Source organism: Nannobrachium achirus (genome assembly GCF_963921795.1).
Source record: "Nannobrachium achirus genome assembly, chromosome: 8".
Lineage (NCBI taxonomy): Eukaryota > Metazoa > Chordata > Actinopteri > Myctophiformes > Myctophidae > Nannobrachium > Nannobrachium achirus.
The window spans coordinates 1,142,036-1,166,870 of NC_137817.1; the positions used below are offsets into that span (position 1 = coordinate 1,142,036).

Genomic DNA, 24,835 nt, shown 5'->3' on the forward strand with positions numbered 1-24,835 from the left:
TAACTTTGTAATGGTAGAATTCCATTGTATTTTGTTTTAACTTTGTAATGGTAGAATTCCATTGTATTTTGTTTTAACTTTGTAATGGTAGAATTCCATTGTTTTGTTTTAACTTTGTAATGGTAGAATTCCATTGTATTGTGTTTTAACTTTGTAATGGTAGAATTCCATTGTATTGTGTTTTAACTTTGTAATGGTAGAATTCCATTGTATTGTGTTTTAACTTTGTAATGGTAGAATTCCATTGTATTTTGTTTTAACTTTGTAATGGTAGAATTCCATTGTATTGTGTTTTAACTTTGTAATGGTAGAATTCCATTGTATTGTGTTTTAACTTTGTAATGGTAGAATTCCATTGTATTGTGTTTTAACTTTGTAATGGTAGAATTCCATTGTATTGTGTTTTAACTTTGTAATGGTAGAATTCCATTGTATTGTGTTTTAACTTTGTAATGGTAGAATTCCATTGTATTGTGTTTTAACTTTGTAATGGTAGAATTCCATTGTATTGTGTTTTAACTTTGTAATGGTAGAATTCCATTGTATTGTGTTTTAACTTTGTAATGGTAGAATTCCATTGTATTGTGTTTTAACTTTGTAATGGTAGAATTCCATTGTATTGTGTTTTAACTTTGTAATGGTAGAATTCCATTGTATTGTGTTTTAACTTTGTAATGGTAGAATTCCATTGTATTGTGTTTTAACTTTGTAATGGTAGAATTCCATTGTATTGTGTTTTAACTTTGTAATGGTAGAATTCCATTGTATTGTGTTTTAACTTTGTAATGGTAGAATTCCATTGTATTGTGTTTTAACTTTGTAATGGTAGAATTCCATTGTATTGTGTTTTAACTTTGTAATGGTAGAATTCCATTGTATTGTGTTTTAATTGTGAAGTGTGAGTGTTTGGACCCAGGAAGAGTAGTGTTCACTGTGGTGAAGACTAATGAGGATCCATAATAAACAATAAACAGTGAACTGTTTGATCATCTCTGATTTTACATTTAATCTGTCATTACAGAATTGTTGGCTTTGGCCAGTACTTCCATAAGGAACACATGGAAGTTGTGTCTTCAGCTCTCAGTTCTAATCCTTCCCATCTGAGACACCTGGACTTAAGCTCCAACCACCTGGACCTGGATCTACTCTGTGCTGCACTGAAAAGTCCTCATTGTAGACTGGAGACTCTACGGTCAGACTATTAATTATTCTCATAATTTATTTATTGTGTGATTATACTATTAATATTGTGTCAATGCTTTGTTTTAAGAGTGTGAATACGGTTGATATAACAACACACTTTGACTAGAATAATGATAAGGTACAGTGACTACAGCATGTGTTTATTTTTATACATCTTTTCTGCATTTTATTTACACACGACTTGGGCATTTTCCCCACCAACAGGGACGAGCTGTAAATGACACCGTCACGGAGCAATATACTGTAGAAACTTGCAGCAGTTGTCCGTCACAAACGTGTGTCACACTCAGACTAAACTCTGGCATGCTTTTACGTAGCAACATGATTGCAACTTTAAAACAGTTACAAGACTTGGCCCTTTTTCCGGCCAATAGGGATGAGCTGTAATTGTTGAAGCCCCACCCCCTCTGTCTTCCTATTGGCTGGGCTTTAAACAGCCATGCCCATAACTCCAGTTGGCAGCATGGTACCGTCTCTAAACTTGGTGTCTGGACTTATTGTTGAAGCCCCGCCCCCTCGTACAAGTCTGTTGTTTCCGCCCGCCCTAACGGTCTCTTCTCGCCCTTAGGGCGTCTTACTGGTAAATAATAAGTAATGTTCTCAAATAATTGCAGTTGAGTAAAAATCACAATATTCTCCTCTGAGATGTAGTGGAGCAGAAGTATAAAAGTATCAAACATTGACAGACTTTACAGCACTGGTCTGTAATGTCTCTTTCTTATCAGCTTCACATGTCTTAAATGTCCATCAATTGACCTTTGTCAAGGTTCAAGTTTGTACTTTATTGTCTATTGTCTTATGTCTTTTGTACAGGTACATAAGAGTAAACTTTTTTGTTTTGTTTATTTCTCACTTAGACTGATGAACTGCTGGTTGTCAGAGAGGAGCTGTGAACTTCTGGCCTCAGCTCTCAGATGTAATCCTTCTCATTTGAGAGAATTAGACTTGAACTTCAACGTCTTGCCGGTGTCTGGACTGAAGACCTTCTCTGGACTGGAGTCTCTGCAGTGAGTAGACTTGGAAAGTAAAAGTACTCATTCCAAATAATTACTTGAGTAAAAAGTAAAAAGTATGTGCTTTGAAAAGTACTTTTAAAGTAAAAGTATTTTTACCGTATATTTCTAGAATTTGAAGGATATTAAAATTAAAAGATCCCCACCAAACATCTTAAAACTGGCCCAGAATTGGTTTCCTACTATGATGTGAAATCTAAATGCAGCAGTGTTTTTTTAGACTGAGTACCAGTTATAATTAATATTTGACTCTCCAAGAACAATCATTATTATTATAAAAAATACATGTATATCCCACGATTTTGTAATCCATTTTTTTAAGTGCCAATTGACCACCAAGTAGGCCTACACCATTATGACTGATGTTAAAATACAGATAAGGTTTCCTAATAAGAATGTTGTTTTCATTGTTCAATTATAATTATAATACATCTCACATCCACAGACAGACAGATTTCTGACTGTTACTGTAAGATGTTTTGCATGTCTGTCAGAGGACCCCAATGTAAACAAGCCATATAGCCTACTGTAGTGCTTTTGCTATGCGAACTGCTAATCAAGTTCAATCAATCAATTCAAACACACGCATGCATCCACGCGTATGAGGGCACGCACGCACGCGCACACACACACACACACACACACACACACACACGCTAAAGGCTTTTTTTGCGAGGCAAATATGACCGAAGCTACAGCTGTGCAGACCATTTAACCTTTTCCACACAGAACTTGACAGAAGCACAATACTTTATCCAGCATCAATGTGATAAAAAAAAAAAAAACACTGCCACTGACTCACCTAGCTTCGGAGGTTCAAAAAGAACGCATTTCCAACGTGTGTGCATTTACAGGAGCAGCATGGCCAAAGTCTTGTGTTTATAAATCCATAGAGTTATAGAAGTTATAATCCACGTGAATTTTGTGTTGACATGTTTGAAAGCCATGACGAGATGGTAATGGTTCACAGCATTGTTATGATGGTAGAATTAAACCAGGCTTCCTCTGAAAACCGTGGATTTCAAAATAAGAGCATGAGGTATTAGGCTATTATGTAGGCTATATGGTTAGTTTTATTTGTTAGTCTAGTTACAGGAAGTAAATACACCGGTGCTTTCCTACTTGACACAGTGTGAATCTCTCACTCAGCCAGCATCAGAGCGTCACCGCAGCTTCTATGCATGATAATCAAGTGTGAATCTCTCACTCAGCCAGCATCAGAGCGTCACCGCAGCTTCTATGCATGATAATCAAGCGCTCTAATCATTTTGTTTGATCTGCCACGCATCGGCGCAACATTAACATAACACCAAAGTAGCGAGCCTGTTTTGAAAATGTAGCGGAGTAAAAGTAAAAAGTACTCCAAAAAATAAATACTCAGTAAAGTACAAAGTACTGAAAAATGTACTTCGTTACAGTAACGAAGTATTTGTACTTTGTTACTTCCTATCTCTGTCGTTGGGTAAATTCTTTCCCCACAATTCCATGCTGTATTGTAACCTGACTCGGCCAGATGGTGGCGTATTGAGTTCCTCATACTTCCATCTGGAACCAATCAGAGATTGGTGCTTCACTGCACAGCACCCCGTTCCAACCAATCAGAGATTGGCACACAGCGAGACCGGGTGTGACAATTTACAATCTAGGCATTTAGCAAATGCTCTTAACTCATCGGATGCCCACGAGGTGTCAACGCGTCAATCTCTTTGATTATAATCATTTTAATTTTATAATTTTATATTTACACTACAAATGTACAATTGTAGATGTATGGCTTGTTCTTTTAAAACATATGATCTACAAGCTCATATGTTAACAATAATAAATGTTTCCTCTCCTCCAAGCCAGGCAGCAGTGAGTTTGTCTGAGGCTGCCTGGTGAAGATAATGCTAGCAGAAACACTGTAGTGTCAGGTAGTGGAGACGTTGTGTTGTCCTGGTGAAGATAATGCTAGCAGAAACACTGTAGTGTCAGGTAGTGGAGACGTTGTGTTAGAACAAGAGTCGGCAATTATGTTTTCCATGGGGCCACATCATGAACAACAGAACATATTATGGAGGGCCGCTGGGCCAAAAGTCAGTGCTCCCTGCCAACTAAACACACAGCTTTACCTCCGACTTCACTAAATAAATACTTAGCAGTCCATTTTTTGTTGAACACCTGGCATTTGGCATCGACTTTAATTTTTTTTAGACACTTTAGCCATTTCTGACGGGTAAGGTAAGGCAGGTGGTCTTGACGTGTGACCAGTCTGACCACCTGCTTGTTATTGAGACAACATCCAATGATCACACACCTGTGCTGATGTACGCATTGCGTCCATATGTGCGTAAAAAACGTCAAAATAAAAGCAATGCAGCTTTAGTCCATGCATGAGGTAAAATAATAAAATGTGTTTATTTTGTAATTTTCCATTAACCCTACCTAAGGGCCGGTCAGAGTGAACCAAAGGGCCGCATACGGCCCCCGGGCCGCACATTGCCCAGGTCTGTGTTAGACAGTCACACATTGATGCTTTGTTGTTCTACTTCCTACAGAGTGAAACATGGAGGAGAACTCTGGACTAATCCTCAACTCCTTACAAGATGTGAGTGTCTGTCTGTCTGTCTGTCTGTCTGTCTGTCTGTCTGTCTGTCTGTCTGTCTGTCTGTCTGTATTTGTATACACTATATACAAATACAAACACTATTTATACTTTTTACCTTTTTTTGTAAATTATACTATATACTACAAGGTCACAACATGTCACTTTGTGACGCGTTGTGAGATTGTAGATCTGCTATTGTTGTTACTTTTGCAACACACAAAATGGAGTGTAAAAAACTGTGTCTTTTTTTCCCCAAAATTTTGCGTAGGGCAACGTTTGCGTGGCATTTACGAACACATCCTAAACAGACACACCTGGCGTACATTTGATCCCAGCATTGATAAATGCGCAGGCTGAAATTTAAATAACACGCCCTTAATTATTCTCAAAACGCCCCGATTTTACGACTAGAACAACTTGAATACGACCTAGCAACGAAAGGAAAGCCAATAGAAGAGAGTTTCAAGTTCAATCCTATGTCCAGTCCCACACAGACCACGCACACATGCGCGCATGCACACACCACCAAGCCCAGCAGCATTTTGGTTCACTGTGGAACCATTATTATTACCATTTATTTTGTATAGTAAGCTTGCAGCCTACATGCAGGCACGTGCACACATAGACATCAAAGGGGGCTTGAGCCCCTGCCCTTTTCTATGTCTGTCAAAAATGCCCTCTTCAGACCATGAATGCAGTTGTTATTTATGGTGAAAGAAATACAAATGACCACTTTCCATGCCTGAAGGCAGCATTCAAGATGTCAAACTCTCCTGAACTTGCAGCATTTTATGTTGAAAGAATTGCCCTCTCTGTGTAGAAAAACCATGCATGCCGTACGTATGCCACATCTCCAGTATTGACTTGATAATCCTTAGTTCAGTGTGGTATCACGCACCGAATATAGCCGACCTCCAAGCTCACAACGTGAGCTTGCAGGTCTGCTATTTTCGATATTTTCACCAAAAGTGCCCTTTTCGAAATGTCAGCCCCTGCCTCTCTAACATTCTCTGCACGTCCCTGCCTACATGAGTGACACCACACCAGTCATAATTTGTCACGAATGGAATATTAATTTAACCCAATATCGGCGACGGCGCAGTGCGCGTTTGAGTGGTTACAAAAAAAAGAAAAAAGAAAGCAAAATCATGTATTCCCCAAACCACGGGATGCCGTGCATGCGATGTTACTGAGAGATACTGACAAGGAGGCAGTTATAATCTGAAGGTTTGAAGCGTCGGGTGGGTTTTATCCTTAATACATAACTCCATACAGGACACATGTACTTGTATAATAGTTGGATACCTCACGGTCCACGAAAAGAAGCAGCGCCGCTCCGCTTCCAACTCCTCGATCAAAATGCTTGAGTCTCGCATAAGCGGTCGTATCCTGACCTATAAGCTTCTTCTGAGCCAGATCGGCAATTCTATCTGAATGGCTGTTAAAGCACTTCATTGTAACTTGGAAATAAAATCGGCGTGCATAGCCTATACTGTATATGCTTTTACAGGGATTATTTATTAGTGTGTTAAATATACATTTTGGAGTGGATACATGAGTCAGATAGTTAGACAATGCTGCTCCGCATGTCTACAATGGAATAAGAGGTGTAAGATGAATCCTACACCTCCTCAGAACCTGACGTGAGATCTGATCCTACCCTACACCAACGTCAAAGTCACGTTGAAATGATAAATGTCGAGACTTCCCTAAATTTCGGTGTACGCCCAAATTTTGATCTGCACCACGTTGATAAATGAGGGCCAAAGTGTGTGTAAATATATAAATATGTTAGTTTTCATAATTTTATTGCCAATGAAAAAAAAGTAGTCAACGAAATCCACACTGCCTGTCTGTCTGTCTAATAGTGAAATTAACTGATCTACAAGCTCACAACACGTGAAAAGACGGGAGCTTGTAGATCTGCTACTTTTGTTTAAAGGTTACATTTCTTGACACCTTTTTTAAAAAGTAATTTATTCTCTCTCTCTCTCTCTCTCTCTCTCTCTCTCTCTCTCTCTCTAGATTCCCATCGTCTCACACTGGATCCAAACACAGCGAGCAGAAAACTCTGTCTGTCTGAGAACAACAGGAAGGTGACTCGGCCAGAGGGGGCGGAGCTTCAGTCATACCCTGATCATAATGACAGATTTGATGATAAGTGTCCTCAGGTTCTGTGTACAGAGGGTCTGACTGGACGCTGTTACTGGGAGGTAGAGACCAGTGGACTGGTTCTGATAGGAGTGTCTTACAGAGGAATCAGCAGGAGAGGAGAGGGTAGTGGGCTTGGACTGAATGATCTGTCCTGGAGTCTGCTCTGTGGGCGAGGCTCTTACACTGTCTATCACAATAGTAGGCAGACTTTCCTCCCTGTTGTTTCCTCTGTCTCCAACAGAGTAGCAGTGTATGTAGACCATGCTGCTGGGACTCTGTCCTTCTATGACGTGTCCTCTGACTCACTGAGACACATTTATACCTTCCAGTCCACATTCACTGAACCACTCTACCCTGGGTTTAGGCTTGACTCCTCCTCCTCCTCAGTGTGTCTTTGTGAGGACAGATAATGTCTCTGATGAGTTGACATCAACCAATATGGTGTGTGTGTGTGTGTGTGTGTGTGTGTGTGTGTGTGTGTGTGTGTGTGTGTGTGTGTGTGGTGTGTGTGTGTGTGTGTGTGTGTGTGTGTGTGTGTGTGTGTGTGTGTGTGTGTGTGTGTGTGTGCGTGCACACATGTGTATGCGTGGTTTATGTAAATATGTATATACAGTGCAGACAGGGTTCAAGTGGTAGAGAGAGAGAGAGAGAGTCATTGAAAACACATCTTATTTTATTTCATTTTTTCCAAAACAAGTGTAAACATAAATATCATCAGTTGTACACACTGTTAATGTACTTGTTACAATATTGATGTATAAAAGTACATTGTAAATGTCTAGCATTCATAGCATTCATAACCAGCTCCACATATTATATTCCCAATGCTCTGTAAGCATTTCTGAAACCATAACATCAAATAAATGTGTATTGATGATAGAAGTGTCCTTGTTTTTATTTCTATGGAGTTTGAACATCATTCACACCAACTGGAAAGAAGAAAGCTGCCTGTAAGCTGCCAAAATAAAAATGTAATGACTTGTGTACATGTGTTATTATTGTGAAAAATATCCCCAAAATGCAAATTAGAGCATGATTCATGATTTATGATGATTATTTTTAAACATTACATTTTCCTCTGATTAGGACTCCTACAACACCATCAGATTTTTATTTTGTATAAATTAATTGGGGTCTTGCAGGGTAAAACTAAGTTAGTCTTTGGTTTGTGTGTTGGATGGTCATGTTTGTGAAGGTTTATTGTAAGCCAGGGGCGTCCAAGCTGTTTTAAAGGAGGCCACATTAGAACATATTAAAACACCCAAGGACCCACTAGATCTGCACTTTCAGTCTGTTGACCAGGGGTTTTCAGAGTGGGTGACGGGGCACCCTGGGGTGACGGGGCACCCTGGGGTGACGGGGCACCCTGGGGTGCCGCGAGATCATTTGATAATATTTGGAATTTATTTGGACACTTGAAAACATATTTAGTATCATTTTAAACTTGAAGTTCAAAGTTATTTTCAGTCAGTTCTAAACAAAATGGCTGTTATCTCAACGTTTTCCTCGCAACATAATCACTAAAATATCGTCACTGTCGGGCGGAAACCTCTGTCGCACACAGACGATCTACAAGCACAAACGCCTCGCGATGCGAGGCGTTGTGTGCTTGTAGATCTGCTGTTTTCACTAGTTTAGTACATTTTATAGATGATAAATACAAAACGAACGGTTTTGGACATACAAGGTTTCCACCCGACAACGACGATATGCTATAAATATAAGGTGCTGGGAGTGAAAATTATAATGTAGGGGTGCCTTGGATTAAAACAATATTTATGGGGTGCCCTGAGGTGCCCAGGGTTAGGGTTAACCCCTACTAGAGTAGGGTTAACCCTGCTCTAGTAGGGTTAACCCTGCTCTAGTAGGGTTAACCCCTACTAGAGCAGGGTTAACCCTGCTCTAGTAGGGTTAACCCTGCTCTAGTAGGGGTTAACCCCTACTAGAGCAGGGTTAACCCTGCTCTAGTAGGGTTAACCCTGCTCTAGTAGGGGTTAACCCCTACTAGAGCAGGGTTAACCCCTACTAGAGCAGGGTTAACCCTGCTCTAGTAGGGGTTAACCCTACTAGAGCAGGGTTAACCCTACTAGAGCAGGGTTAACCCTACTAGAGCAGGGTTAACCCTGCTCTAGTAGGGTTAACCCTACTAGAGTAGGGTTAACCCTACTAGAGCAGGGTTAACCTGTTAACCCCTACTAGAGCAGGGTTAACCCTGCTCTAGTAGGGGTTAACCCTACTGGGTTAACCCCTACTAGAGCAGGGTTAACCCTGCTCTAGTAGGGGTTAACCCTGCTCTAGTAGGGGTTAACCCTACTAGAGCAGGGTTAACCCCTACTAGAGCAGGGTTAACCCTGCTCTAGTAGGGGTTAACCCCTACTAGAGCAGGGTTAACCCTACTAGAGCAGGGTTAACCCTACTAGAGCAGGGTTAACCCTGCTCTAGTAGGGTAAAAAATATCTCAGTTACTTGACTAGTTACAGAAATATCAATGTAACTCAGTTACCAGCAAGTTACAGCAAAATGTAACTTAGTTACGTAACGCGGTTACATGTAACTTTAACTTCCCCAACACTGATTATACTATAAAATATTATTGTGTGTCGATTCAGGAATGAAAACACAGGCCGTAGAAAAATTGGTCATCGGGCCGAATTCGGGCCCCCGGGCCGCACTTTGGACACCCTGTTGTACAAGTTCAGTCAAGGTTAAAGTGCGCTACTAGAAGGTCCCGGGTTCGATTCCCCACGGGGGGGCGCTGTGGGCGCTGGGGGCGTGTTCTCTCCTCCGCGTCATCATCAGTGCCCACACCCTAGGTGGGGTTGGTGAAAGGGCCTTTCTTTGTGGAGTTTGCATGTTCTCCCCGTGTCTCCTATGGTTGATACCCTCACAAAAACATGCAGTAATCCTGGTCTCTATACTGCCTCCCCCTGGCCAGCCGGGGCGCCTGATGGAGGGGAAAGGAACTGGTTGGAATAACGTGTTCCTTCCACGCGCTGCGTCCATCCTGGGGAAACTCCCCCCTGTCAGGTGATAAGAAGCAGCCTGCTCACTCCTCATGCTTCCTATTGGCTGTGGTCCTCAGGGAGGCGTGTCTCTGCTCTCTTCCTATTGGCTGTGGTCCTCATGGAGGCGTGTCTCTGCTCTCTTCTTATTGGCTGTGGTCCACAGGGAGGCGTGTCTCTCCTCTCTTCCTATTGGCTGTGGTCCTGAGGGAGGCGTGTCTCTGCTCTCTTCCTATTGGCTGTGGTCCTCATGGAGGCGTGTCTCTGCTCTCTTCCTATTGGCTGTGGTCCTCATGGAGGCGTGTCTCTGCTCTCTTCCTATTGGCTGTGGTCCTCATGGAGGCGTGTCTCTGCTTTCTTCTTATTGGCTGTGGTCCACAGGGAGGCGTGTCTCTGCTATCTTCCTATTGGCTGTCGTCCTCGCTGGAGGAAGCAGGAAGTAGAACACACTCGGGTCTTCTTCCTCGTGACGTTCTCCTCTTCCTCTTCCTGTCCGTCATCCTGAGCCTCCTGTCAATCACGTCTGACACACACACACACACACGCACGCACGCACGCGCGCACACACACACACACACACACACACACACACACACACGCACACGCACACGCACACACACACACACACACACACACACACACACACACACACACACACAATGGTAATGAGACATTGTGCTCAAGTTTATGAAAAATCCCATTTTGTTTATTTTTCATTTCGTTTTTATGGAAGGAGTTTCAGTTTCTCGGGGTCTTGTTCACGAATGAGAGAAAGGGGAAGACAGAGAATCGGAGCAGCAGGAGCGGTTTTGCAAAAGAGTTGAGCCGGAAGGCAAAGCTCTCTGTCTACCGAGCAATCTTCCTTCCTACTCTCACCTATGGTCATGAAGTGTGGGTCATGACCCAAAGTATAAGGTCGTGGGTGCAAGCGGCCGAAATGGGTTTCCTCAGACGGGTGGCTGGTATCTCCCTTAGAGATAGGGTGAGAAGTTCAGTCACCCGAGAGAGACTTGGAGTAGAACCGCTGCTCCTTCACTTGGAAAGGAGTCAGCTTAGGTGGTTGGGGCATCTAGTACGGATGCCCCCCCAGCGCCTTCCTAGGAAGGTCCTCGATGCACCGTGCACGTCCCACTGGGAGGAGACCCCGTGGCAGGCCAAAGACCAGATGGAGAGATTATATCTCCAGACTGGCTTGGGAACGCCTCGGTATACTCCCTGAGGGAGTGGAGGAAGGCCTCGGTATACTCCCTGAGGGAGTGGAGGAAGGCCTCGGTATACTCCCTGAGGGAGTGGAGGAAGGCCTCGGTATACTCCCAGAGGGAGTGGAGGAAGGCCTGGGTATACTCCCTGAGGGAGTGGAGGAAGGCCTCGGTATACTCCCTGAGGGAGTGGAGGAAGTTGCTCAGGATAAGGAAATCTGGAAATCCCAGTTGGAACTGTTTCCCCTGCGACCCAATTCCGCATAAGCAGTTGAAGATGGATGTGTTAAATCCGCCCCTGCAAAAATGTCTGTATCTCGGCTTCTTTTCCCATATTGCGTGTTTGGTCAAAACAGCCTGTTTTCTGTGGACCATAATTTACACCATCGCGGTTGTATTTATTCTTCTCTGCGTGAAAGAAAATACTTTCCTACTAGGCTATACCTGCTACAGAGTCATAGTCCAGGCGGGGGTCCCTCCAGTACAGGCTGGGGGTGGTCCTCCTACCTGCTACAGAGTCATAGTCCAGGCGGGGGTCCCTCCAGTACAGGCTGGGGGTGGTCCTCCAGAGCCGGTAGAGGCGGGTCTGCAACACGCTCAGCGCCAGAAGGACCAGCAGGAAGCCCAGGGCGGCGGCGGCCCACACCGCCTCGTCTGTCCTGGGGGTTCGGGAGGAGGAGGAGGAGGGGGCGCCCTCTGCTGGCCAGGAGGACCACTGCACAATACAGTAGAATACTGTCAGTTGGACTGTCATGGCACACATCATGTGGCCTTCAAAACCCTACTCTTTGGCACCTCCTACTGGTGCTTGCTGTAACAAGACTTGACTAATATTGAAGACTTTATTGCAACCGCAGGGAGCAGTTAGTGTGAAAACCTGCAGCCTGTGTCACACTGTTACGCTTGTCTGTAATGCTTGCCTGTAACGGCACTGACGGTTCCCTCAGTAGGAGGTTATGTTTCACTCTTATGTTATGGTTATGTTCTATGTTTGCTTTATAGTCATTTCTGTTCTCCTTTCTCCAATAGGACTGGGGAGCAGCAACTAATTTACTTTACTTTACTTTATTTATTTATTTGGACAGGACAGTACCAGTTAATGGACACATTGACATTGACATGTTGCATAATAAATACAAACATACAAAATCTCAAGACTAACAGTAACAAGAACAGAACAGTACAGGGAGAAAAAAACACAACAAGAACAAGGTGCTTGGTGCAACAGAGTGCCTAGTGCGACAAAGTGCTTAGTGCCAGAAGTAAGCTAAAAACCATACAGGAGAAACTAGCCTGGGAGAGGCTTCAACTGCCCTTTAAAAGCACCGAATGTGGGGATCTCTCTAATTGAGGGATCTGGTTCCAATATTGACATCCATTTATGGAGAGAACGTTTTTACTAAAAGCAGTTTTTCTAAAATCAATTTTTACAGTCTCCCCTGGATGTTGACCTAGTACTGTGTCCAATATCCCTCTTCTTATGGATGAATTCCATAAGAGGAGGGGGAGCCAGATCATTAAGGCATTTATATATTAGACATGCATTTTTAAATGTCCTAAAACTTTCAAAGCTGAGAAGGTGATACTTTTCTAGGATGTTGCAGTGGTGATAGGAGTTTGTTTTTTTGTCTAGTATTTTAATAGCCCTTTTAAATACCTGTTCAATGGGTTTGATGGTTGTTGTATTAGCAAAAGACCAGTTTGTAAAACAGTATTCCATGTGAGAGAATTGATTGGCCATCAAAAGCCTGCTTCCCCAGTCCTTCCCCAGTCCTGCTCATATCTGATTTCCTCCCCCCCCCCCCCCCCCCCACTCTGCCCTGTTCTTTTCTGTTCTACACCTGCTACACTCACACACACACACACACACACACACACACACACACACACACACACACACACACACACACACACACACACACACACACACTACTACACCCTTCACTCATCCATCAATGCACTACACTACTGACCTTACTGACGTCCACACCTCACATTTACTTTTGATTGATTTGATTACTTTTGATTATTTAATAAATATAATTTAAAAGTTGTTAGGCTGCGTCTGCCCCTTATTTGTGTTGTGTTTCCTGGTGCCCAAGGCCAGGACCATAACAGCACAAAACACCCAACCTGTCTCATCTGCGCTGCTCCACACTCATTGCACTCAGCTGCGACCCCTGCCTGGGTGCATATACTTACACTTGCTACATCCAGAGTCAAAGACAGCCCTAGTCTCTGTGTGTGTGTGTGCGTGCGTGTGTGCGTGCGTGCGTGCGTGCGTGCGTGCGTGCGTGCGTGCGTGCGTGCGTGCGTGCATTGCCAGATTTACACTGACTATTTTTTAGGTCTGTTGTTTCCCCGCGCCCTGCGGTCCGACACCTGGACCATCATTTTGGGGACCAAATAAATACTTCTAAAGATAAGATGGCCGCTTTGGACCGAACTTCTCCTTTAAAGGAGACACTCCATTCTCCAGTAATTAGTGTTAACGGACAACTTTTAGTTTTTTACAACAAGGGTTCATATTTTAGATTGTAATTAAAGAATATAAAAGATGAGTGTTAAAATTGTTTCATTTACTTCTTTCTATTGTTTTAGAGATTCTTATTTCAGTGGTTGGGGGCATGCGTACAAGTGGCTAAATATGTCATTTCCTGGTTGGATGTGACTTATGGGGGCTAGAAGTGTTACTGTAAATAGCAATAAAGAAACTGCTGGCTTATTGTGTCTAAAAAGACATATTTAGTCACTTGTACGCATGCCCCCATGCGTACGCATGCCCCACATTTTAGCACGGTAAATGCGATAAAACTATAGAACGAAGCAAATGAAAACATTTTAACTCACTTTTTCTTTTCTCTAATTACATCTAAAATATGAACCCTTGTTGTAAAAAAACAAAGTTGTCCTTTAAGTGGTTTCAGTTGTGTTGGCTCTAACCCTAGCCCTAAGTAGTCAGGGGAAGGTAAGGATAGCTAGTTTCCTGTAAGTAACTGTTCAGAGCTGTTTTAAAGGAGGATAGGGTTAATTAGTGTTAATTAGTGTTAAGTGGTTTCAGGTGTGGTAGCTCTCAGCACACCTGAAAACCTGATTAGTTTTCCAGAGTGTCTTCATCATGTGAACCTTTTCCCTCTGCATTTGTAAGTTTAGCTTTTACCTTCTACTGTTGCTTTTCTGTATTTTGTCCAAATGTGCTTTTAAATAACTTGTAATTCATGTGGCTTTGAGTTAAAACCCAGGAAATGATGCTGTGGTTAAAAATCCTAAAGCTGATTGTATCTTTTTAGTCATAAGCAATGCATATTCATATTGTCATAATATGAGCGTGGATATTATTGTAAGCAGTAGATATACTGTAGGCCTACATTTGTGCTGTTTTGTGACCGAGACGTAATATTGTTTATTTCAGTTTTACTAAAAAGATTGATGGATGATGAGAGGAGGATACAGTAAAACTACAGTTGTAGTTCCAGTAGGTTTCATATTGAACTACAGTTGTAGTTCCAGTAGGTTTCGTTACACTCACCTTGGGGGGTGGGGTGTGGGGGGGCGGGGGAGAGGTGGAGCTGCTCTTTCGGGTTTTGCTGCGAGGGTGAGGAGCGTCTGCGCGCACGTGGCCGCGCACGGCGCCGTGCACGTGGCCGTGCGTACGTTTCTCCTCCACTTCTCTCTCTGTCACATCCAGCAGGCTCTTCTCCTCCGTCTGTCCGTCTGTCTTCCTCTGTCAATCACACCATCATTATATCATCAGACCATTAATTAAGCAATATTACACCAGAGGGTTGTGCCTTATCGTCAATATCATCACGCCTGCGTTGCCTCAGGCACAGAGGTGATGATATCCACATGAGGCACACCCTCCTGTTGCTATAAGCTATATTGAACATAAATGATAACTTCACAACCCACAGGCAATACATAATCCATAAATTGTATAAGTTAGGGTACATGGGGAGTATGAACATGATTGCACGTCAAAATATAACTGCATGCAATAAGAAATTTGGCTCGTGAATGCTAATGAATGGAAAATAAATGAATGGACGTATGGCCCACAAAAACACCTTGTGTCTGCAGAATTCAGAGTTAAGCAAGGACTGGAGTATAGCTCTGGTCCATGGCGTCACCTCCAGTGACGCTCTGACAGACCCGTCGGCAAATGAATAGACCGGGTTTTCTCAGCCCCTACCAGCGCTCAACTTCAGTCAAAATAAACTAAACTACTTCACTACTCACCAAACCAAAGGTAGTTTTGTGTTGTTGAAAGTCTATTCTCCACGGTGGTGAACCCCTCAGCACCCCACCCAATCTGCAAAATACACTATTTTTGTCATGAAATAAAGTGCATCCAACTCAACCACCGCTTATTTCCGGGTTGTGAACCGTTGTATCTGCGGTGGCCGCTGGGTGGCTCGAGGTGGGTGCGTTTTAATTCATGACAGAAATAATGTATTTTACAGAGTAGGTGGGGTGCTGAGGGGCTCACCACCGCAAAGAATAGACTTTCAACAACGCAAAACTACCTTTAGTTTGGTGAGTAGTGAAGTAGTTTAGTTTATTTTGACTGAAGTTGAGCGCTCGGAAGGGATATCGCGGTCTAGCTATTTGCCGACGGGTCTGTCAGATAGAGCTAGGACTGGAGTATGCAATAATGCACGTATCAGAACTATAGATACAACACTTGTAATTTGCCAGAATTGCAAGTGTTCTCATAATAGAACTGCAGAATTCAATTTCCATCGTGACGATGTGTCTTTACCGTGACGTTGTGTCCGTGGGAGACGTTGTTCCTTGTCAGTTTGTCCCTGGCTGCCTTGGTCTCCGTGGTGGCGTTGTGTTGAGCTGCGTCTTTGTCCCTCCGTCTGTCCGTCTCTGAAGCCCCGCCCCCTCTAGGAGCAGAGCTGGATCTAGAGAGATCTGCGGTGCGCGGACCCACAGGAGGTCCTGGTGACGCAGCCTGGGGTCCGGGGGTCTGGTCCTGGTGAGAGATGAGAGAGTCAGCAGAGGAGGTTACCTCAGCGCTGTGGGCCTCCTGGAGGAGGTTGTTTCCATGGGCCTCCTGGTGGAGGTTGTTGTTATGGGCCTCCTGGTGGAGGTTGTTGTTATGGGCCTCCTGGTGGAGGTTGTTGTTGTGGGCCTCCTGGTGGAGGTCTATATTATAGGCCTCCTGGTGGAGGTCTGTATTGTGGGCCTCCTGGTGGAGCAGCAGGCTCTGGTTGGATGCAGAGGACATGGTGATGTTGAGGCTCCTCCTCGTCCTCTGGGCCAGGAGAGGAGAGAGGATGTTCTCACAGCAACGCTGCAGAGAGAGAGACAGAGAGAGAGAGAGAGAGAGAGAGAGAGAGAGAGAGAGAGAGAGAGAGAGAGAGAGAGAGAGAGAGAGAGAGACGTTAAACTGCGTAGAAACAGGGTCACCACGAGGACATTTTATTTATCTGTTAACCCTTCTAGTGCCTACCCCGAAGTAGTTCGGCTCATTTTGTCGGCAAATGACGCTGTGCTTTGGTCCTTACCGTGAGCTGATTCTTGAAAACGTAGGTGGTCCGAGGTCGTCCTACGTTTACTAACGTTAGTATCGTCATATACCACCGATTTATTCAATGCAATCCAATGCAGATGGCCAACTTTGAAGCCCATTTTCTCTGAATCTATGCTTTTCTGGAAGAGGACAGCCTTTATTCGCGGCAAAATAGCCGAAAAATGTGCTTCTAACAATAACATTAGCCTGGAGGTAATGGAAGCCAAGGCCTTCCGGCGCAGAGTGATGACACGCACAAAAGTCATCGCGCACGTCACGGCTGCGCAGGGCTTGCGCAGCCACAGCGCTGGTCTATGGGCCTTAATGGGCCTTAATGGGCCTTAATGGGCCTTGGCCCGGCCGTTGAGCAGGAGTTGGGCTCCATCTAGTGGTGGCACTGGACGAGTTAAAGGAAGACTTCATCACTTTTCAACCTATCTTCATTAGGGATGGGTATCGTTCACCTTTGAATCGATACGATACCATTTTCGATACCTGGGAATCGATACGATACCCTTTTCGATACCATTTTCGATACTTTTTATTTACGTTTAACTTCAACACGGAAAGAGTGGTGACTCGCTGGCTGCTGCGGTAGAGCAGAGGTGATGATGATCACACAGTGTGGCGGAGCGGAGAGTATAGACGTTGGATAATCATCATAATAATAAACATTATAGGCTATTGTCGGCTATTTTCCACAGTAACGAGTGTAGCCTACTAAAGCAGTCATTAAACTCTCAGTAGCCCAGCTGTTACAGATGTGACCGGCCAGGGGTGCGTTCCAGAGTATCGAAACGAGGTATCGTTCGTTTTTACGTGAACCGATACCCGATAGTATCGACGTCATGCAATCGATACCATTAAAAGTATCGCAGACGATACCCATCCCTACTCTTCATATAACTGGTCCTCACTAATGTTCATGATGAAATAGCACTGTTGTTAGGCAGATTCTTTTTAAAACAAAACATATATATGTCAATTGTTATTATCGCAGGAACAATGGCTTCCATTATAGCAACTTTTCAGGAATAAAAAGCCTGCAGTTTCTATCAGCTTGGATCCCCCATCGATGATGTCACTGGTAGACAGGTTTCTGACCCGCCCACAGCTCTCCTATGAGAACCAGACCCAGTAGATTTATTGTGTTGCTATTTCATCATGAACATCAGTGAGGACCAGTTGTATGAAGATAGGTTGAAAAGTGGTGAAGTGGTCCTTTAATTGTTGCTTAAAGTAATGCGTCATTGGATGTTATGGAACATTGTGAATAAAAATTGCATAGCAGATCTACAAGCTCACAACGCGTTGCAATGTGATTTGCTGCCATTTTCACTACTTCTTGAAAGTATTTTCCCCCTCTAATTCTCTTTAGTTCTCTTTTTTTTTTTTTTTTATTGAAAAATATATATATATATATATATATTTTAAGGTGAGAAATGGCAGGTGAAAACATGTAAAAATTCAAAATTTAAAAAAATGAGATTATTTAATATTTTGCTTCCTAAACATGCCTTCTTTCAAACTAATGCAAAATTAACGTTCAAAATACTCATATAGATGTTCATTTCATATGTGAAGGTGCCGAGTTAACAGCATTTGTTTTCATACATTTTTCATAAAATATAGATATATATAGACAATAAAAAATAAATAAAAGATAAATCAAAGAAACATGGCCCCCTCACGTATTAGGTGGGCAGTATGAGTCACCAGAACCGAGGACAGGTATTTTTGATGAATCTAACATGATTAAAATGGAGTTTGAAGTTACAATTGGTTTCAATGGGATGGAGGTGTGTCCGATCTTTAAAGGCCGTTTTCTCAAAATGTGTTTTTCCTCATACTTAGGAACATAAATCTCCACTTCAGTTGCACCCACATACACCAAACCTTCCAGTTCTATGCTTATCTATATCCTGAAGATATTTACAGAGGGGTTTGTTGATATATCATTCATAGCCTGTTTTACATCACATTTTGTCACTAAAAACATGGCGAAAATTGGGTTTTTATGCCTGTTGACACTATTTTCTGATTTATGGAATGATTCAAATAGATATCAAAAATCCCCTCTGTAATTTGTTAAGTCTCTAATATGTCAAGAAAATTAAACAATAATTTTGAACCTGGTTGTATCCAATCTTCAGATTTATGTACCTGAAAAGTATGCAAATTAGCCATTATTAGCGCATATAATGCCTAATTTGCATATCTAATGATGTAATTTCAGAAAACTTGTAATATAAAAAGTCTTAGTCTTAATGTAAGTAATCAACTGGAGAAGTTTCATTGTGATAGCTATTAGTTAACTTTTTTACCCTATTCACCTGTAGTGTCTCACCTTAACTTCATTATTATTAGTAGTAATATTGTAATAACAATAAACCATGGAACCCTGCAGACCCCTACTGGCTGACTAGAGGTATTGCGTGAAACCAAACCCTGATTCACCCTCAGCTTTGTTACTTTGACAGACAGAAAAACAAAACAAAAAACTGTGAAAATAGCAGAGCTACAAGCTCACAAGGTGCTGCATCATGACGCCTTGTGAGTAAGCTTGTAGATCTGCTCTGTTCATTATTCAAAGTGTTTTATTTTGCGTTTGTTTTCTTTCCTCCTTTTCAAAGATTTCCACATGCCTGTAACAGAGCTTGACTGCTAACAGGGCTGCCAACTTTCAGGAAAACCTAAGAGTGAGATTTTTCTTTTTTTTTGCGGGGGGGGGGGGGGGGGGGGGCATTGGTGCCGCAAAATAAATATAGAAAAAAATTATATATAGGCCTATATGTTCAACAAATATTACAATAATTTAGGTTATTATTTTATCGACCCTTGGAGTCACTATTACACCAACCAGGTACCGTATGTTGCACTGGGTGGGTGTTATTTAATTCTCCAAATCTAACCCTCAATAATGAATATGTAATTTTGAGGCAGAAACGTAGTTAATAGCCTATACTGTGGATCATTTTGGTGGGGGTTCTGGGGGTCCCCCCCAGAAAAAAAATTACAGGGAGTTTGATACTTTTATCTGGCTTTACTTGGATGAGAAAATTATGGATAAATGTTTACATTAAGCTGCAAGTAACACGTCTTTTGCTTGAAGATCTGTTCTTTTTGCACACGCTTCCATCCAAAAGTCCCTCCTCATTTAAACTGCCTGCTAGTAAGCAATGGGCATTTTGGACGTGTTGAATTAATGTTGTAGATCCTCCTGTCGCCTGTCGATCTTACTGTAGAGAATGATGTGCGCAGGGAACGTGCACGCAGCGACGCATCTAATCATTACTTCAGAATCAGATGCAGTATTTTAAGCCCTTTGTTGCTCAAATCGCGGCCGAAGTGGATGTCTCAGTGACACTTGAGTTGACGCAGTTTTCCACTTTGTGACGGCTGGTGATTTGACGGCGTGAGAAATACGATGTGTGGCGTGAGAGCGTGAGAAGAGGGTCATTTGCGTGAGCCTCACGCTCATTGCGTGAGAGGGTTGGCTGCTCTGCTGCTAATGAGTTATTTTATGGAATAATCAATTATATTTTATAATCTATAGAGTAGATGAGTTGAGTGAACTGCTGCTCCCATGCATTATCAACACAGTCGCTGCCATACGTAGTGGGACCTCTTATATTGCCATTTTGCCACCAAAATGGTACAAAGGGTTAAAAAAAATAGTGTGCACGCTGGTGCACAAATTTATGCACAGATCATGCACTACGCGTGTGCACGCTTTTCACGGCTTTCAAACAAAAAAATCCGCTTGTAAATCCGTTCAGGCATTCAGGAGATAGCAGCCATTTTGTTTTCTTCAAATGTAAACAAACGTGGCTGCCATGTTTGAAAGAAAATTGAAATTGCATGTTTAACCCCCATACCAACCCCATGTTGGTATGGGGGTTAAACATGCAATTTCGCGATCGCGATCATGCCTACTACATTGTTGGAGGTCCAAAAAACATAATAAAAATGTAAAAAAAGAAAATTCGGCCTAACCCTAACCCTGATCTAAAGCATAATGTTTCCTACTCTGACGGTGTCTGGTGGGCGGTCCCTCTCCAGAGGGGCGTGGCCAGCTCCTCCTCCTCGTCCAATAGGAGCAGAGCGCTGCAGCAGCAGCAGATCGTACTTCCTGCTTCCTTGGTTGCCACGGTTACCAGGCCCGCCCCCAGCCGTCTCCTCCAGCCAATCACAGATGACCGAGGAGGAGACGGAGCTCAGCTCCAGAGTACGACCCCACGATACCAACGCCACGGGCTGGAGGGACACACACACATAGACACACACACACACACACACACACACACACACACACACACACACACACACACACACACACACACACACACACACACACACAACATAAAAATCACTGGAAATCATCGTCAAAAGGACAACTTAGTTTTTTACAACAAGGTTCATATTTTAGATTGTAATCAGAGAAAATAAAAGATGAGTGTTAAAATGTTTTCATTTACTGCTTTCTATTGTTTTATCCATTGTAGTATTTAGATTTCAGTGGGTGGGGGGCATGCGTACAAGTGGCTACATGTCTTTTTAGAAACAATAAGCTGACAATGTCTTTGTTACTATTTACACCAGCCCCCATAAGTCACATCTGCCCATGAACGATTGTGGTGCATCTTGGGAATGGGCTCATTGTGTCTAAAACTTTAGCCACTTGCATGCATGCCCCCAACCTGGGGGTCGGGGGCATGCTGTATATACACTGATCATAGAAACATAGTTTTTCAGAAAACAGACAGACAGACCTTGTCTCTGTGCGCGGTCATAACGTAGTCAGACAGACAGACAGACACACAGACAGACAGACAGACAGACAGACAGACAGACAGACAGACAGACAGACAGACCTTGTCTCTGTGCAGCCCCCAGTGAGCGGTCATAACGTAGTCAGACAGACAGGTGTGAGCCAGCGCAGACAAGCAGCTTCGCTGGCTCAGGGGAGAACAGGGATGATAGAGCAGCACTACCGCACCCTGCTGGAGAGAGCACACAAACACACCCTCCTGGAGGTTAAAACCACACAGAAAACCAACGTTCCCTTCATGGAAATATGTCTTAAAAATACTGTTTTCATTTTATACTGTTCAGATTAAATGAATAATCATCCTGTGTTCACTCATTCAGAGCAGCAACAAAGATGAGCCTCAGCGCGCCACAGAAAGTTGATGTTGAGAAGCAGCACTTTAAAGTTATACCATGTAACTTTTTTTATAAAACAAATCTTAAAATTGTCCTAACTGTTAAATCGCTAAAGTTTTAGAACACCCACTCCGTTATTTTCAGCTTCTAAAGCCTTCTCTTTATATGTTTTCTATGATCCTTGCCGGGGTCCGGTTTTCGCGGAAAAATTGCGTCATCTGCATCATGTGTATACGTTGGCCAATCACATCGCGAATCATACACACATGATACACTACTGGCCAATCACAGCTTATCTGCTCTGGTCTTCAGGAAGCGCCTCCGCTCAGCTACAGTGTTTACCATGGTGAAGGATTTCAACCTCTTAATCCCCAAATCCTGGCCAGAAAAGTACGTTCTACCATGCGTTCTACCCCTCCACGGATTACTATCGGTCGCGGTGGTTTGCGGCGCCGCTCCGGTGGTCCGCGACGACTCCGGCCGAAAAACGGACGAAAAAAGCAATACCGCTACTGACCACTAGTTTAGCAACTTACACAGTATAACTTTAACCAAGATGGACGGATGCTTTCTCTTTCATTTTACCATCTCATGCTAATTCAACACCACTATGTTTCATTTACCATCTCATGCTAATTCAATACCACTATGTTTCATTTTACCATCTCATGCTAATTCAATACCACTATGTTTCATTTTACCATCTCATGCTAATTCAATACCACTATGTTTCATTTACCATCTCATGCTAATTCAATACCACTATGTTTCATTTTACCATCTCATGCTAATTCAATACCACTATGTTTCATTTTACCATCTCATGCTAATTCAATACCACTATGTTTCATTTACCATCTCATGCTAATTCAACACCACTATGTTTCATTTGCCAGAAAACAGTGTCAGTTGTTAAGATGGACAATCAAAGGCAGAAGTTACAAAGTATCATTAATGATGTCATTTTATCAACACAGGTTCAGCTATTTGAGTATCCCTGCCTTAAGGGTCCATTTGGTTCCGTCTTGTTTGATGGTACTTGGTGTGTGAGTGCGTGCGTGCGTGTGCGTGCGTGCGTGCGTGCGTGTGTGTAACTTACATGCAGGTTGTTGACCCATCTCTGAGGAGGACAGTACAGGTACTGACCACTCTCTGCTCTGATTGGTCGATACGGTCCACTGTACACACACACACACACACACACACACACACACACACACACACACACACAGAGTCAGAGTGGCAGTGTTTGAATGCAGCGCTCCAAGGTCTGCAACAGTCACACTGGCTTAGATTAAGGAATGTTGAATGGTTTGAGTGAAGCTGTTCATATTGTGATTGTTTGGGGCAGAAGTTAAAAAAGGTGGCTTTCTGTACAGACCCTGCATGGTTTCATTGTTGATTTATTTGGAGTTAGTTAACCCTTTCCAAGCCACGGGGAGCCCCTTAATATTAAAACCGGAATATACCGGACATCTGAGCAAGCAGTCTCAGCCGCGCCGTCTTTTACCGTACTGGGTCATTAAAAACTAAATAAATGATTTTATCCGAAAATCGGCGATCGTCTAACCTTCCCTAGTCACCGCTCATCCATCGATAGCGCATGGCTGCTCTGACATGAAGCAGAAGTGACGTCAGGTCCTTTCCCTGTAATAGCTTCCCTGCTCCCGTCCGTTTTCTGTTTAGACATTAGTGCTAGCACAGCTGGAGTGCTGGGGGCTAAACTAGCGAAACATAATACTGTAGAGTCACACTTGGATTATTTGAGCAGACATTTACGTGAACGGATCGCGCACGCGAAACGCAAGGGGAGGAGATGCATCGGCCGAAACCGCCACTCTAAGCCAATGCAGACTGAGGAATTCCGCTGGGGACTGTGGTGAGAATACAACGGGGATCGCATGATGTTTATGGGGGATGAAGACCACGTGATATAGCGCTGAAGGTCTTGTAAAATGAATGCGGTTCAGATCATAATATAATAATAGAAATTTCACGGCTAATCTACCAACAAGCCATTCTATTTCGGCTGGCGAAGTGTTAATAGTATTTCTTTGGTGTTTTGTTTGGGTTATGGTGCATTCTAAAACGGCTAGTTCCATTCCTTATTCTGATTGGCTGGTTTCCCTTTAATTGCTGTGGTATATGAGACTATAACCCACACCTTGAATCAGTTTATATCAAACCCAGGTGTGTTATTTCTTTCCACAGTGTTCCACAGTGCACCAATTATCTGCACCTGTGTTGTTGGCAAAAAAGCTCTGAACTACTTTCTTGTAGACCTTGTAGTGAATTATTAGTGATAATAGAACAGTTTTAATTGGGACATGTCTAGGGATGGGTATCGTTAAGATTTTAGCGATTCCGATTCCGGTTCTGCTTATCGATCCGGTTCCTTATCGATTCTCTTATCGATTCTCAGCCCCCTCGCCATGCAGGGGCTGGTCAGAAATAGTGGCCAATGGTCTTTTCTACCTCCTCCACTCCTTATTCTCCTCCTGTCATTTTCTTCTTTTTCTAGTTTTTATTTATATTTTTCACCCAAAAAAGTTTATTTTTACAGTGTGCTCAATCCAACGTCCCATTTTTGCAGTGCTCAGAACGTGAAGGCACAACGAATTTTTTTTTACAGTGTAGCCCTAATATGGATATAATATTGATGCCAGCTGATCATTCACTGAATGGCTTAAAGTTAAAAATACATACTACTGTATATAATAACTGTATATTTTAACAAGCAAAACGATTGTCTTAAAAGCTAAAATAAATAAGGTTGCATTTGTTGTTTTCAAGGTGAGAAATTTACCTTATGTCACAGTAGTCTGACTCTAGTCTATTCCTTTCAAATATTTAAGGGCAAAATATTACCTCATGACACTGTTCCCTGTTCCTGGGTTGTAAAACCTCTGTAAGGGACTTAAAATGTTAAATAATACATTTCTGTTGCTTAATGTACTTTGTGAAACTATCAGAGGATACTATAACGACTT

The 24,835-nt window shown here is 42.8% G+C and overlaps 1 protein-coding gene across 1 annotated transcript; it reads right to left on the bottom strand.

Annotated features, from left to right (window-relative positions):
* Positions 1 to 9,592: 9,592 nt before the first annotated feature.
* On the bottom strand, positions 9,593 to 23,021 carry LOC308289431 (uncharacterized protein). Its single transcript, XM_080731120.1, has 7 exons — positions 22,945 to 23,021; positions 21,554 to 21,682; positions 20,709 to 20,936; positions 15,921 to 16,460; positions 14,688 to 14,882; positions 11,666 to 11,873; positions 9,593 to 10,482 (listed from the first exon to the last, which is right to left on the bottom strand). Exons 2-7 carry the CDS (start codon positions 21,584 to 21,586, stop codon positions 10,364 to 10,366), a joined length of 1,323 nt encoding a protein of 440 aa, XP_080587246.1. The 5' UTR covers positions 21,587 to 21,682; positions 22,945 to 23,021; the 3' UTR covers positions 9,593 to 10,363.
* Between the last annotated feature and the right edge of the window lie 1,814 nt (positions 23,022 to 24,835).